Source organism: Cervus elaphus, chromosome 18, assembly GCF_910594005.1.
Source record: "Cervus elaphus chromosome 18, mCerEla1.1, whole genome shotgun sequence".
Lineage (NCBI taxonomy): Eukaryota > Metazoa > Chordata > Mammalia > Artiodactyla > Cervidae > Cervus > Cervus elaphus.
Genome location: NC_057832.1, coordinates 35,799,678 through 35,815,126, shown reverse-complemented (window position 1 = coordinate 35,815,126; position 15,449 = coordinate 35,799,678). Strand labels below are relative to the sequence as shown.

At 37.2% G+C, this 15,449-nt stretch overlaps 1 protein-coding gene and 1 pseudogene across 3 annotated transcripts in view; one reads left to right on the top strand and one right to left on the bottom strand.

Moving 5' to 3' along the window:
* The window catches only part of SNX13 (sorting nexin 13), a 148,433-nt gene that overhangs the window by 57,262 nt on the left and 75,722 nt on the right, over window positions 1–15,449 (top strand). For 2 of the 3 annotated variants that reach the window (XM_043871688.1, XM_043871689.1), the window contains exon 6: window positions 15,269–15,390. In XM_043871688.1, coding sequence (XP_043727623.1) covers window positions 15,269–15,390 — 122 coding nt within the window. Of the gene's footprint in view, window positions 1–9,249; window positions 9,312–15,268; window positions 15,391–15,449 lie in introns of all 3 variants that reach the window. The other variant, XM_043871690.1, reaches the window with a different exon arrangement.
* On the bottom strand, window positions 469–5,139 carry LOC122674634 (annotated as a pseudogene).

Below are 15,449 nucleotides of genomic sequence, written 5' to 3'. Positions count from 1 at the left end.
CCCCATGCAGTTTACATTTGTCTTCTATGGAATAACTAGAGTCTCTTTGACAGTTACCTGGCCACAGAGTAGTATAGGACTAGCTTCTGGCAACACAAATAAGCTAGCTTGTTCCTTCTTATTGGTCACACCTTAGCATGGTTCCTGCCAATCTCCTACTCAAGCAGGGCCTTAGTAATAAACAAAGCACTAACAAAAAAATCCCAGAGTTACTGCGTTTCCACCCTCTTGAATAAGTCTTTCTTTGGCTTTGATTGAGAACCCATGCCCCATAGGTGCTGTTCTGACTAGACTGTATGAAATGAGTGGGAGCAAGAGACGAAATGGCTAGAGCAAATTTAGGAGCCACTGATCCACATCTGGAGATACAACTTTAGATGCCCACAGACTTGCAGGGAAGAGGTGCAGAGGGATGGAGTGGCAGGGCGCATGTCCTGGGGAAAGCAAGGTGTCCTTGTTTGGCTTCACTTAATCGGCCTTGCCCTGGGCAGCCACAGCCTCCGTGATGCCACACATGGGCTCTTCATTTCCCAGGAACTGCATGGGCTTGATGGGCTGCAAGTTCTTGTCCAGTGGGAATACCAGGAGGCAGGTGCAGCTCCACGATAGCCTCTTCAGAGAGCCCCTCCAGAGGGCTGACCATGCCCTGAAGCCTGATGCTAAGGGATGTATTCACTACCCTCTCCCCCTCCTCCCTCTGGGGAACTATTTTTTCATTCCAAAGGGGCAGTACTCTGGCAGTAGTGTCCTTCAGACTTTCACAGGAGGGTAGCTGATGGTTATTGAGGTCTGCATACCTGCAGTCTTACTAACGGGTGTTGCTGTTGAAGGGGGATGGTCAGGCTACACTGAGATGATAGAACATCACAGCACCTCCAGATCTTTACTTGGCTTCATCCTGCTTGGCAGCAACATCTGCCTTGTTGAGGCTAAGTCTGCACTACTGGCAGCCACAGTAGTGGCATCCAGTGTTGTCCAGAGAGTCCCCGTTGCTTGCTTCTGCACGTGGTGAAGCAGATGCCACGCTCGTAACCAGTACCTTGCAGCACCTGCCTGTTGTGCTTCACCTCCTGACGCCCACAGTGCTCATGTTGGCTTCTCACCAGCCAGTGAAGCCGTCCTCCAGGTCCGTGTACCCTTCCTGTGTGGGATCAGCACCACCTTGTAGCCGTCCGCGGCGGTGGTTCTGGGGGCAGTGTAGACCGGGGCTCCCTGAGGTTCCCGTTACCCGTGATAGTCTGCTTTATTCAGTGCTGTGAGAAGAGCTGAGTGCCACTGCCCGCTTATCTTAGGCGCACACATAATGGAGTCCTCTTCGAAGAACTCAGAGGAGCAGTCGGTGGAGAATATTCAGTTTATTTATTTACTTTCAGAAGAGAAGTATATTTGCATGAGATTCCTTTAAGAAACTTTTCTGAGATATACTAAAATTCTCAGTTTACAAACGCCCCCTTATATACTGCCTAAATATTTTGGTCTGTATCCTTGTATTTAAACGACTTGATTTTTAGAGAGGCCATTTCATTTGCAGAAATTATTTACGTTTGAAAGAAAGGATTTTATCTTTGGGTAAGTTTGCTATCTTCTTCTCTTTTTTTTTAATAAAAGATTTTTCTACCCAGTACATGCAGTGATTTTCCTACAAGCCTGTGGCCTCAAGGCAGGAGGCTACATTGCTGTGTCACAAGTAGGTTCTCAAGTCTGAAGGTGTTATTCTCGAGCCAGCCCGTCTTCTTCCCCACTTAGGTTCTTGAAATGCACTTTTGTGCTTCTGAGAGTGTTGGAGAGTAGGGCTTTGCCCTAGGGCTCTTATTTTGTTTCTGTTTCTGTCTGAATAGATATTTCCAGCTCATGCTGCCCTGTCAAGACTTTTCTTTTATAATTAAGTTGATCTTAAGGTTTAGAGTGGGAGATGAATTCCTCTGCCTCCGGTCACTGAGGCAGGCTGCAGTAGGTTTCATAGTTTGAATTTTAACCTTAGATAAGATTGGAGCCCCTTCTCTTTTATGATTAATAGCAAGCATTTGGAAAGTAGCCAACCATAATTATGAGTGTAGACTCACTGTGGAATATAGAAAATATACTAACATATAATCAAAGAAGTCAGAAATTGGATTTTATGTCCTTTACTTCATATATGTAACATTATTGCATGTTAGGTATTGTTTAAGATCATTATTCTGAATCTGTTCGTCACTGCTTTTTATAGTAACACCTTTCTAATGACTTTTTTCCCCTTCTCTGCAAAGATGGGAATAAGAAGAGTTCATTATTCTTTTGTGTGACTGCTTGAGATTATATTAAAATATAAAAAATTTTAGACCCAGAAAGAATTTTGAACTAGTAATTGGAAGACTTGAGGGAGTTTGTATCTTCTTCTCTCATTTAGCTGTGGGACTGTGAGCAAGTATTCTAAATTTTTTGGATTTTGGTTTTTCTCATGTGTGAAATAAGCATAATAAATACCTGTCCTATACTGCATTCCTCACAGGGTTTTGGTCTGGAGCAAATTCATGTGTTCTGTTAACTCATATTTTGTGTCTACTTTGCCTCAGCCAGATGCTGCGGATACAGCAGTGAATGAAGCAAAAATCCCTGGTCGGTAGAGTGTAATGGAAATAGTTCATGCGAAAATGTTTTTTTTTTTTTTTTTTTTTTGAAAATGTTTTTAAAATTGTGAAGAAATTTAGAAATTTAAGTTTTTATGTCACCCATCATCCATAATTTCACAGATGAGGAAGCTAAATTCCAGAAAGATTAAACAGTTAGTCCAAGATTATCTGTTCACTTGGGGGCAGCGTAAGAATTAGAATCGTTCTTAACAGTCACTATTCTGTCCCCCAGTCCCTACCAGGTATATTGTGATCTAGATGATTCATCTTCATTTCTCCCACCTTTCTGTCATATCACTGCAGTGCTTTGCCTGGTCTTTGATCTTCTAACTACTTTTTCTTTAAACTTCCTGTCATAGTTTTTTTTCCCGCTTCTCTAGCATTCTATTATTGTTCAGTTGTTCAGTCATATCCAACTCTTTTGCGACCCCATGGACTGTAGCCCACCAGGCCCCTCTGTCCATGGGACTCTCCAGGCAAGAATACTGGAATGGGTTGCCATTTCCTTCTCTACTAACATTCTGTGCTTTCAAGCTAAATGTTGGGGGACTATAGGAAGAACCAAGTTTCTTCCATCCTAGACGGATCTGAATTATGCCTTTGCTTGGTTGTTGGCCTTAAGTTATGGGGCAAATTAATCAGCCTCTCGAGCTTTCGTTTCCTTATTCATAAAAAGCTGATAATGTTTCTTTTGAGACTGCTTTCAGGCTAAAAAGGATACGATATAAAGTCTGTAGCATATAGTGAGGCTCAGTTAATGTTTGTGCCTTCTCAATGAATGACTTTATTTTTGTCTTTCATTGGATTTTTCTAGTAAAGCCATACTAAAATATATGTCTTCACAGGGGCTCCTTGAGTATTTCCAATGAGAGTATCAAGAAAATTAAGTGCTTATAATCATTACTTGAATACTTCTTAAATTCTTATTATTGTCAGCTATGCACTGTGAAGCATACATTATATCTCTTCTCTCTTTCAAATTTCAATCTTGTATAGAGTTTTTAACCAGAGTCCCACGAAGCCCCAAAATTTTCTGTGCTTTTTTTTTTTTTTCCTTTTGAGTGGTTCCATAGATTTTATTTTCAAAAAGGGCCTGTGAACCCCAGAAAGATTTAGAACCACCAAATTCTAGTGTTCATATTTATTTGGTGCCTTGAGGAAACAATCACAGAATATCAGCATCAAACAAAATGCTAATTTTGTTAGAACAGGAGGGGAAGGATATATGTAGAGTCTGAAGTTCTGGTTTTGAGCTTTAGTTCTGTTATTTATTAAGCTCTATGGCATTGGTGGTGCAGCAGTAGAAAATCCACCTGCCAGTGTGGGAGATGGGGGTTTGATCCCTGGGTTGGGAAGATCCTCTGGAGAAGGAAAGGCAACCCGTTCTAGTACTCTTGCTTGGGAAATCCCATGGACAGAGGAACCTGGCGACATGGGTCACAAGAAGTCAGAGGTGACTTAGTGACTAAACAACATGACCTTGAATGGATAAGAAACATAAATTCTTACATGTATGACAAAACCCACTGGAAAAAAATAAATAAATAAAAATTAAAAAATAAATAAATAAAAAAAATTAAAAAAAAAAAAAAAAGAAACATAAATTCTTTGCATCTAGTGATAACCTGTATCTGCTTATCAGGTTTTTGTTAAGATTAAATGGCATCAGATATGAGAGAGTACATTGTAATGATAACACGTCATCCTAACCTTACTTAGTACCTGTTTCTAGTAGCAGTTTGGGGAAGGAAACCTTCTCAGGGAACTCTTTAGTTCTCTGTGGAACCTGGGCATTAGGCTGGAGCTTTAGGGGTTGAATCTGTGATATCCCACATATTTTTATTTTTCTCTCTTCAAATAAGATCGCATGACATTGGAGAGAAAGCCCTACAAGATCTGTATTGTAATTCTACCTGCACCATTAAGTTACAGTATACTTAGAAAATTTCCTAACTTATCTGTAAAATAGCGATACTGATACGTGTTTGTCGCAAACTCGTGAGTTGTGAGGGGCAAATGAGATGAGATGCATGAAATATTTCATAAAATATTTGTCAACCAATAAATGATTTTTTGAGCAAGTTATTTAGCTTTCTGTGCCTCAATCTCAGCATCAGTAAAATGAGGTAATTTTCTCATAGGGTTGTTGTAATAATTATATGAGAGAAAAGAACATGTAAAACACCATAGGAATCTGGCATATAATATGTATTCAGTGAATGTTAACTTCTTTCTTGTTGTTTTTGTTATTTCTTACATTCCTGGGAATATATGCACACAGATTCTCTTGTCTTCTTAGCTTCATTGTTTTTTGAGGGGGAAGGGCAGAGGAAACAAAATTAAAACACATGAAATGGAGAGAAAGTGGTTATTTGGGTGGTATTTAAAGGATTTGATCTAGAGATAGAATGGACCAGAGTACCTGACCAAAACCTGCTGTGGATTGAGGCCAAAACTGGACTTCAGGAATGGGTGGGTGGAGGTGGAGGTTAGCGGTTACCTGTACATTTTGTAGCTCATGTGCCATACTGTTCGCCCACTGTAAGTGTCGGCCCTCAGTGAGCTCAGAGCTGTGCAGCCTTTATCACAGTTAGTTTAGGAATGTTCTCATGCCCTTCCAAGAAACCTGGTATCCACTAATCAGTCTCTCCCCATATCCCCCACAAGGCTTCTACGTCTAGGTAGTCAACTATATATTTTTTCTGTGTCTTTATTGACATTTTACGTGAACGAAATAATATAATATATGATCTTTTGTGACTAGCTTCTTTCACTTGTAATGTTTTCAAGGTTCATCCTTGTTGTTCAGTTCAGTTCAGTCGCTCAGTTGTGTCCAACCCTTTGCGACCCCGTGGACCACAGCATGCCAGGCCTCCCTGTCCATCACCAACTCCTGGAGTTTGCTTAAACTCATCTCCACTGAGTCAGTGATACCATCCAACCATCTCATCCTCTGTCGTCCCCTTCTCCTCCTGCCCCTCAATCTTCATCCTTGTTGTAGCATATATTATTACTCATTCCTTTTCATTGCTGAATAATTTTCCATTGTATGGACACACCATGTTTTGTTTATCCATTCATCAGTTGGTAAACATTGGGGTTGTGTCTGTTTTTTGGTTTTTATAAAGCATGCTCCTATGAGCATTCATGTACATGTTTGTGTAGACTTGATGTTTTCGTTTCTCTTAGATGTATACCTTGGAATGAAATTTCTGGGTTGTATGGTAACTCTGTTTAATCTTTTGAGGAACTGCAAACTTTTAAGAGTGGCTGCCCATTCCTGCCAGCAATGTATGAGTGTTCCAGTTTCTCCGCCTCTTTGCCTGTACTTGTTATTGTCTGGCCTGTGATTAAAGTCATTCTCTTTGGTCTGAAGTGGTATTTCATTATGGTTTTGATTTACCTTTTCCTGATGGCTAATGATATTAAGCATCTTTTCTTGTGCTAATTAATTATTTGTATATCTTGCACAGAGACTGTCTTTCAGAGCTTTTCCCTGTGTTAAAACTAGGCTATTGTTGACTGTACTGTATTGCTTCCTGGTTTTAAATACAGTTTTATTGTTTTATTGGACAGTCATGCTCATTTGTTTGTATTTTGTCCATGGCTGCTTTTGTACTATAGTGGCAGAACTGACTGAGATGTTGTGGCCTGCAAAGCCCGAAACTGTTGCTGTTTGGCTCTTTAGAGAAAGAGTTTGCATCCATTAAAATACTCAGACGTATTATTCAAGAAATAGGAAAAATATTGGAATAAAACTCATACAAAGAAGTTGTATGATTTTAGGTGTGTTAAAAGTTGTAAATATGTGAGCATAGCAAATAGTAAGAAAAAAATAGTAAAATATTAACAGTGATCTTTGGATTGTGGATTTATGGCTAATTTATAGCTGATATAGAAAAATCTAAAGAAAGAAATGACATTTTACAAAACAGGCATGCATTATTCTTGTAGCCCAAGACAGGAACATTTGGTGCTCAGCACTAAAAAAAAATATATCTAGGATGACTTTTTTCAACTAAATTTATTTTCCTGTTTTTCTGTTTTTTATATTATTATGAGCACATAAATTTAAAAAATCCTTTTTTTCAGCTATATATGACATGTTTTGTACAGACAACCATTGTATCCTTACTTCCTTGGGAAGTTATCTTGAAATTAGTGCTTAAATATAGTTGTTTTTGTACATAATGGTGTAGTCAATACTCAATAGATTATTGTTAACCGAGTTTCCATTTATGACTTCTTGGTAAATTTTTCCCACAGAATTTAATATATTTCACTGTTTGTTAGGTCTACAAATGTTTCATTTATCAGATAAATTTTACTGAAAACCTTCTTTGTTAAAATACTTAATAACATGAATTTAATTTTTAGTACTTAACATTATGCTTAAGATGCACACTTAGCCCCAGGTTATTTGTTTTTTTCATGTAGTTTAAGGCTCCCAGCTCTGCGTTCTTTATGCTCAACCTCTAAAATAGGTGAGTGTGCTTTATGTGTGTTCTTCTAAGTTTTTCTTTATATTTGGAGATTGAAGTTCTTTAGAACTTCTGCATTGTTGACCTCTTTGAAGCATTGGCGCCCGAGATGTAGAACTGGATGGGTTTCTTACGTGGGATTGGAGTTCACTGAGCACCATTTCCACCCTATGGCTGTGTAAAACTGTAGGCCTGGGTTTTTCTCCATCTCTACCAATTCGTTTATAACTTTTATGAGTCCGAAGATTTTGTGTAGTTCAAGGTATAGCAGATAAACTGAATTGAAACTCAGGAATCCTGTTTTTGTTTTAACGAAACCTTTATCTCAGTAACTAATCTGGAATAAGTAATTTACGTTTTTGGCCCTGTGATTATAAGGGTTTGTGGTAATTCTTTCAGATCTCTTTCAGTTCTGAAATACTAAGATTCCCTGATATGGTTGGTACTAATCTTGATTTGTTTGCCTTCACTCATATCTCCTCTTCAAAACACTCACATTCTCTATCACACCCCCACATTTTGAATACCATTTGGAGAGTTATTTTTTTTAGATTTAATTTACTTTGGGATTAAAGTACTTCTATGGTCTGCTGTTTTACTGGTAGTAAATCTTAGACTAGGATGATGATAAACTATATTTAAACCTCTTATTACATTTCTGCATGGTCAGAAAGGATGCAAGACTTCAAACATTAAGATATTAGCTAGACCAATCTTTTCCCTATAGTTAAGCAGTTTTGCATCAATGAAACTTGACAGTTTTTTACTTGATTATCTAAACTACTGCTCTTCTCTGTAGAATACTCCCACCGTGGTTGATTTTAAGCTGTGAGCGTAAAGTCACTGCATGTGGGTTAGGAGAGAGATGTGCTCATTTGGCTCTCCCCCTGCAGCGCATGGGGCTTCCCAGGTGGAGCTAGAGGTAAAGAGCCCACCTGCTAATGCAGGAGGTGCCAGAGACATGGATTCGGTCCCTTGGTCAGGAAGCTCCCCTAGGGAAGCGAATCCCATGTACAGAAGAGCCTGGCGGGCTACAGTCCATAGGATAACAAAGAGTCGGACTTGACTGAAGCGACTTAGCACGCATGCCTGCTGCAGCACACGCGGGGAGGAGGTGCAGCTGAGGGAAGGGAGCAGACTAGTAACCACAGAGCAGTGAAACTTGTGTCCTCGTGGTGGCTGATTTAGCTCCTGTGAAAGAGTAATTCTCCATGTATTTTTGAGGATGATGGTAGAGAGTGATCATGAGTTAATGTAAATTTAGTAATGTTGTGAAAAAAATCACTTTAATTATTTTATACTCAGTCCTTATAACTAAATTCTTGAAGTAGTTTTTAAAAGGGAAGCAAAGATGCTCTAGGGAAGTGGTTATGGTAACTTGAAATATTTATGAGCAAATTGAGAAGGGAGAGTCTTTAAATGGGTTTAGAAGCAAGTTTACAATTCTTTGCTTTTAAAATATTGCTCAAATTCAATTTTAGGCTGAAGCTTTTGATGCTAACAAAGTACTCCCTCAAGAACTCTTAAGGATGGAAACATGTAAAGGTTTATGTATTTTAAAGAGTATATCCTTTATGATAGTGAATTCTGAGGGGGTTAACTGTCTGATTCAGTGACTCAAGGAAGGAATTTTTTTCTTTTACAGATAGGTCACTCACTTTCGGCAAAAGATGGCTGTGAGTCAGGTGATCAAAAAATCTAGTGGAATAGAACTTCTCAAAATGTCTTCAAAGATGCTTGTCAAAATCTACCCAGTAAAACTAGGAATTTTGATAGTGGTTTTTAAAAAAGTCTGATATTTCTTCTTTAGAAGGTAAAAGACTTCATTTAGGAGATTAATGCATATTATTGTATTTTATGCAGTTGGTTATTATATTACCCTTATTGATTAATATACACTTAAAAAGCCTTTATATGTGATAAGTGTGTATGACTTTTGATATATATTCACACATATACAAACACGAATACTATGCAGTGTATATACTATGCAATATACTGTGTCATTCTTAATGTTTTAAAATAATATCTTAGTAATCATTCCTGTGAAAAAATAATATAGCATCAGGAATGAAACATTAATCATAGGATTGTTTCTGTGGGAAGGTCAATTTTGACTGTTTTCATTTTGATATAAAGGACCTTTTCCAGGACAGTGTTCTGCCAAGTGTGTGAAGATTGCCTCTACTGCCCAGCAGTCACCCACTTCTTTAGTTAGGCAAGTCTGTGTGATGACTCTGGGGTTGATCATGCTCATTCCCTTCTTTTGCTTGTTCCTATATCCTTACTTTCCCTGTTAAATGGTACTCATTCATCAATGATAGTCCTCATTCATCAAATTTTTTAAATCTTTTTTGACTTATGACATAGCACTTACCTTCTGCTTATTTCTGTGTGTGTGAGTATTGTCAAAAAATTGTAAACTCTTTTTGGAATGGTACCAGTTCTGGACTACTGTAGTAGAAATTCTCTTTAGTTAGCCAGTCCATTCCCTTTGTACGACATACTGACTCAAGCCCGTTGCATTAAAGCTAGGCTAGTAGACTACTTTCTTGTACTTCTGCCCTTTTCTGTTCCCACTTTTTGAGATTTAAACTTATCAAAAGTCGCTTGTATTAATAGATTCTTGAGCAAAGAAAGTTTCATATAATAGTTCTGTGGTATAAGCTGAACATGGATGCTTTAGAGGAGCAAGACAATTGACTGTATTAAAAAAGGAAGTTGTATTTGTTTCTGAACCTGTGTACCCTGGTTATACTTTTTATTATAATCATATAATTTAATTTACTCCTACCTATTTTGAAGAAATATGAGTATGACAGGGTAGTTCCTGTGAAAATGAGGTCACTTGCTTTGGAATTTACTCAGAGCAAGTTGCTAAATAGATTGCAGTTGAATTAGGTGTGCAAAAGACAACTACAAAATACTGGTGAAGAGCCTTGAAAGACTCTTACTCTGCGTTCAGATTTGTTTATAAATGTCCTTAGCTGTTACGTCCTTTAAAAGAAACTGGAAACCATAACTTCTTCCGTGTGAGAATGATTTATTCAAGACAGTTCAGTTCAATTGCTCAGTCGTATCCAACTCTTTGTGACCCCATGAACTGCAGCACGCCAGGCCTCCTTGTCTATCACCAACTCCCGGAGTCCACCCAAACCCATGTCCGTTGAGTCGATGATGCCATCCAGTCATCTCATCCTCTGTCGTCCCCTTTTCCTCCTGCCCTCAATCTTTCCCAGCATCAGGGTCTTTTCCAGTGAGTCAGCTCTTCGCCTCAGGTGGCCAAAGTATTGGAGTTTCAGCTTCAACATCAGTCCTTCCAATGAACGCCCAGGAATGATCTCCTTCAGGATGGACTGGTTGAATCTCCTTGCAGTCCAAGGGACTCTCAAGAGTCTTCTCCAACATCACAGTTCAACAGCATCAATTCTTTGGTGCTCAGCTTTCTGTATAGTCCAACTCTCACATCCATACATGATCACTGGAAAAACCTTGACTAGACAGACCTTTGTTGGCAAAGTAATGTCTCTGCTTTTTAATATGCTATCTAGGTTGGTCATAATTTTCCTTCCAAGGAGTAAGCATCTTTTAATTTCATGGCTGCAATCACCATCTGCAGTGATTTTGGAGCCCGAAAAATAAAGTCAGCCACTGTTTCCACTGTTTCCCCATCTATCTGCCATGAAGTGATGGGACCGGATGCCATGATCTTAGTTTTCTGAATGTTGAGCTTTAAGCCAACTTTTTCACTCTCCTCTTTCACTTTCATCAAGAGGCTCTTTAGTTCTTCTTCACTTTCTGCCATAAGGGTGGTGTCATCTGCATATCTGAGGTTATTGTTAATTCTCCCAGCAGTCTTGATTCCAGCTTGTGCTTCCTCCAGCCCGGCATTTCTCATAATGTACTCTGCATATAAGTTAAATAAGCAGGGTGACAATGTACAACCTTGACGTACTCCTTTTCCTATTTGGAACCAGTCTGTTGTTCCATGTCCAGTTTTAACTGTTGCTCCCTGACCTGCATATAGGTTTCTCAAGAGGCAGGTCAGGTGGTCTGGTATTCCCATCTCTTTCAGAATTTTCCACAGTTTTTTGTGATCCACACAGTCAAAGACTTTGGCATAGTTAATAAAGCGGAAATAGATGTTTTTCTGGAACTCTCTTGCTTTTTTGATGATCCGGAGGATGTTGGCAATTTGATCTCTGGTTCCTCTGCCTTTTCTAAAACCAGTTTGAACATCTGGAAGTTTACAGTTCACATATTGCTGAAGCCTGGCTTGGAGAATATTGAGCATTACTTTACTAGCCTGTGAGATGAGTGCAATTGTGTCATAGTTTGAGCATTCTTTGTTATTGCCTTTCTCTGTAATTCGAATGAAAACTGACCGTTTCCAGTCCTGTTGCCAGGGCTGAGTTTTCCATATTTGCTGACATATTGAGTGCAGCACTTTCACAGCGTCATCTTTCAGGATTTGAAATAGCTCAGTTGGACAAAGGCTACATTAATAACTCTTAGCAAAACCTTAATCAAAAGGTCTTCCCTTGGTCTTATATTGAATGATTTATATGATTGAAGATAAAATGACATACATTCATGATTCCCTCCTTTGATCAGATATTTTGTTTACCCATTATCACTTTTCCATGTACTGTGTTCCTGTGTGCCTGTGTATGTGTGTGTTGCATTTGGTTAATCATAGATTCTTTAAGCTGTAAGTGTCCCTAGAGAAAAACCGTGGGATATGATATGACTTGCTGACTTTCCCAACTAATGAAATGGTGTATCTTTTACTTGGATCAAGGACATGTATGCCAGTTCAGGGCCTCTTTACAGAAGTCTTTAATTGATTTTGATGTGTGTTTTGTATTACTGATGATAAACTGTTTACTGCTTAGAATAGATGGAACCAGTGAAGGAATTTGTATAATCTCAGTCTCAGCCCCATATTTGGGACATTCATTGCCTTTTTTAGGCTTTAGCATTAAGTAGTTTTAGGTTTTCGAGAGGCAAAAAGAGCTTCTCAATCAATGTGTGTCCTACGTCAGAACTGTAAGGAGTAAAGAAGAAGCTGTTCTAGGGGGTTCATGTGGCCATTCCCCAGGCACCTGTTAACAGTGCTCTGACCCTGGAAGAGAAATCAGTAAATCAGTATGTATTGAGTGCCTCCAGGGTTTAACGTATTATTTAGCCATTGGGAACAACACTGGGAATAAAACAAACACAGTGAATAAAACATGAAATCCCTGATTTATCTCAGCAATTGAATTGTTTAACTGCAGATTCTAAGTGCTATAGAACTAAACGCTGTAACCAGAGACCTAGTGTGAAGGAGTAGGGTAGAGTGTGAGGGTCAATGCAGGGTGCTGTGTGTGGAACCGACATTTTAGATAAACTTGAAAGTATACATGGGAATTGTCAGGGGAATGTGGAGGAGAGAAGGTAAATTTGTAGGGAGTAGACAGGGTGAGCAAATTTGGCAGAGGAAATAGTCTGTCCAGAGGCACTGAGATAAGAACAGAACCAAAGAGGAAGGAAGAGATCGAAACAGACGATGAGGAAGTAAGCAGGGACCCAGATATGCATGGTCAGGAGTCATTCAAGTATTTTTAAAACCCTTGTTTTGTATTATCATATTTGTATTTTTATAAAGATCACTCTGGCTGCTCTATGGAAAATAGAATGAAGGGAGAGACAAGAAAGGACATGGGAGACCAATTAAAAGGCCAGGAATAAGATGCTGGTATTAGAGATGAAGATAAGGCATGCCTAATATATATTCAGAGAGGTACACTTTATAGTTTAACTGTAGCTTTTGTTCTTTGAGACTTCATTTCTTATTTGCATTCCTGGTTAACCGTTGTAATTCATGCAGTCATTCTATCAAGATATATAAGCTACAGGAACCTACTGTAAATTTTATTTTTGGGGGTAGGGTTGAATATATTCCTTATTCTCTTGGTCAATAGGAAGTATGCTCTCATTTTTAAATTCAAGAAATGAAAGCTTAGTAGTAATAAAATGAAAGTGTAGATAATAGGACTCATTGTACAATAATCTAGATGTTTTTACTGGAAGACATGTGGGGAAATATTTTAAACAAAGTGAAAAAGAGCCTTGACTGCAGTCATGATTTAAGAATAATAGCATTAAGAACTCAAATAGAAAGCTCTTTGTAAATCAATAGAAGGAAATGTGGCTATTACATAAATTGAATGATTTTTAAATTTATATTTACATTGCACTTATTATATATTAGTCATATACCATAATTTTAGGAAGTTCTTCGCTGTCAACAAAATGTTTTCAAATTATAAGGTAAATACTACTAGAAATTATTAGTAGAAATTTTCCTGATTTATAAGTGGGCAGTCATGTACTACTGTTGTTCCTATCTTCCTTACCTGGAATAGTTCCTTTGAATTGAGATTTACATTAAATTTGCATGTATTCAGTGAAAATGAGTCAAGCAGAGGGAAAATAATTACCTTGGACAGGGAATATGAAATATTCTGTTTCCTGTTTTCCTCACCTCCGTGTGTTTTATATTGAAAGTAGAAATCTGTGTTTAATAATTAAAATAATTTTTTATATTTGCATTACTGATTAACTTCCAGTCATGTTAAATATTACTTTTACATCCTTTTATATCCTCTTCAAATGTCTCATTTACATCTTCTAAGATGAATTGAGATAGGTTTTAGAATGCCTTCTAAAATTAATGAATTTATTTTGTTGGAATTTTAGTAAATTCTATAACAGCACTATACGTGAAACAGAACACATACAATTTGAAAGATTCTGCTTCTAAAGTTGTTAGAATGAACCTTTTATGGATTAAGTGAATTTATGGTCTACACCAAGTAAATTTTGTTCTTATACAAATTTTCAAGTTTGGATGATTTTGTAAAGATGCTTACACAGATAGTGCTTTTCTCTTTAAAATAAGAAACAAAGATTCTATAGACCTCCAAGTTTAAGTATTTAAGTTTTATTTTGAGACTGAATATTGCTATTTAGTGTATTCTTATATACATCGCTCATGTAGTTGAACGGTAATGCCTCTGCAAATCTCAGAACTCAGGTTACCTTTATTTTTATTAAGTTGATTTATATTTCATGTACTTATAATTTACTTTTTCCATGTGTATAATAGATTATAATTGCACATTAAAAAGTATATTAATGTTAACAATTTCTTATTTGAGAACAGCCATCTGTGATATTCCTCAGTGCTGTTACACATTTGTAAGGTTTTTCTCCAAAAACAGTAATGAAATTAGCTTACTCATTTGCTTTTTTATGTATGGTGAATTAGCATGACAACTTATGGTATACTTTTTTTTTGGTTCCTTTATTGCTCAGCATCGTTATGAATAGACTCTTTGTCTTCTATTTGGTATGTTCCTAAAGGGATGAATTAATTTTAGTGTTAATATAAGGAGAACAGCATTGAAAAAAATGCTTGTTTAATAATATCACTTAATCAAAAGAGATGTGTAATCTGTTTTGTATTTATCTATTTGTTACGTTTCACTGGTGTGCTGAATTAGCAGTGTTTGTTGAAGTCTTCTTTTATAAGAGTACTAGGTAGCTTAATAAAATTAGTTACCATCTTTTTCATGGGTAAGTGTGTTATTTTATACATTATTCTTTAAACCATTTCCAAGTGACTATAGTTATTTTGAATAGTTGAGTTTTTAGGTGTTTATATATGCAAACAGAAACCAATCAGGCTCACACCAAAGGTATTTGGTTCAAAACTTGAACTGTATAACTAAATGGAAGAATGTGGAGAATTCAGAAAGGGTTCAGAAAGAATCAAAAATCCCAAGTGCTCTTTTAAAAACAAGCAGAAGCATTCTCAGTTCTTAATGTGTTGTTATGTCTGGGGTGAGAAATTGCCTGTTGTCTTTCCTTTTTTTAATTTTAAGCACTTAGTACTTTTAAGCTTCGACACAAAATACTTCAAAGAATACTGTTCAAGAGTTTAAATAGATTTGATAAACTATGGGTCTTTTGAAAAGGAATGCTAAGGTGTAATACTAATTAAATGAACAAAATCTCAGTATAAATAAATTCAGTCTGTGATGATCATGTTGTTTTTCAATAGTCATTGAATAAATTTATTTTTTGACTTAAAAAAGTCATCCTTCTATGTAATGTGTTTGTTATAAGGTCTAAAGAAATAGACTGGCAACCTTATTTTACTACACGCCTTGTAGATGATTTTGGCACACACCTACGAGTATTCAGAAAGGCCCAACAAAAGATAACAGAGAAGGATGATCAAGTGAAAGGTAATAATATCTTTATCCCATTTGAAAATTAGGATTTTAGAATCTGTTTTTCTTTATTA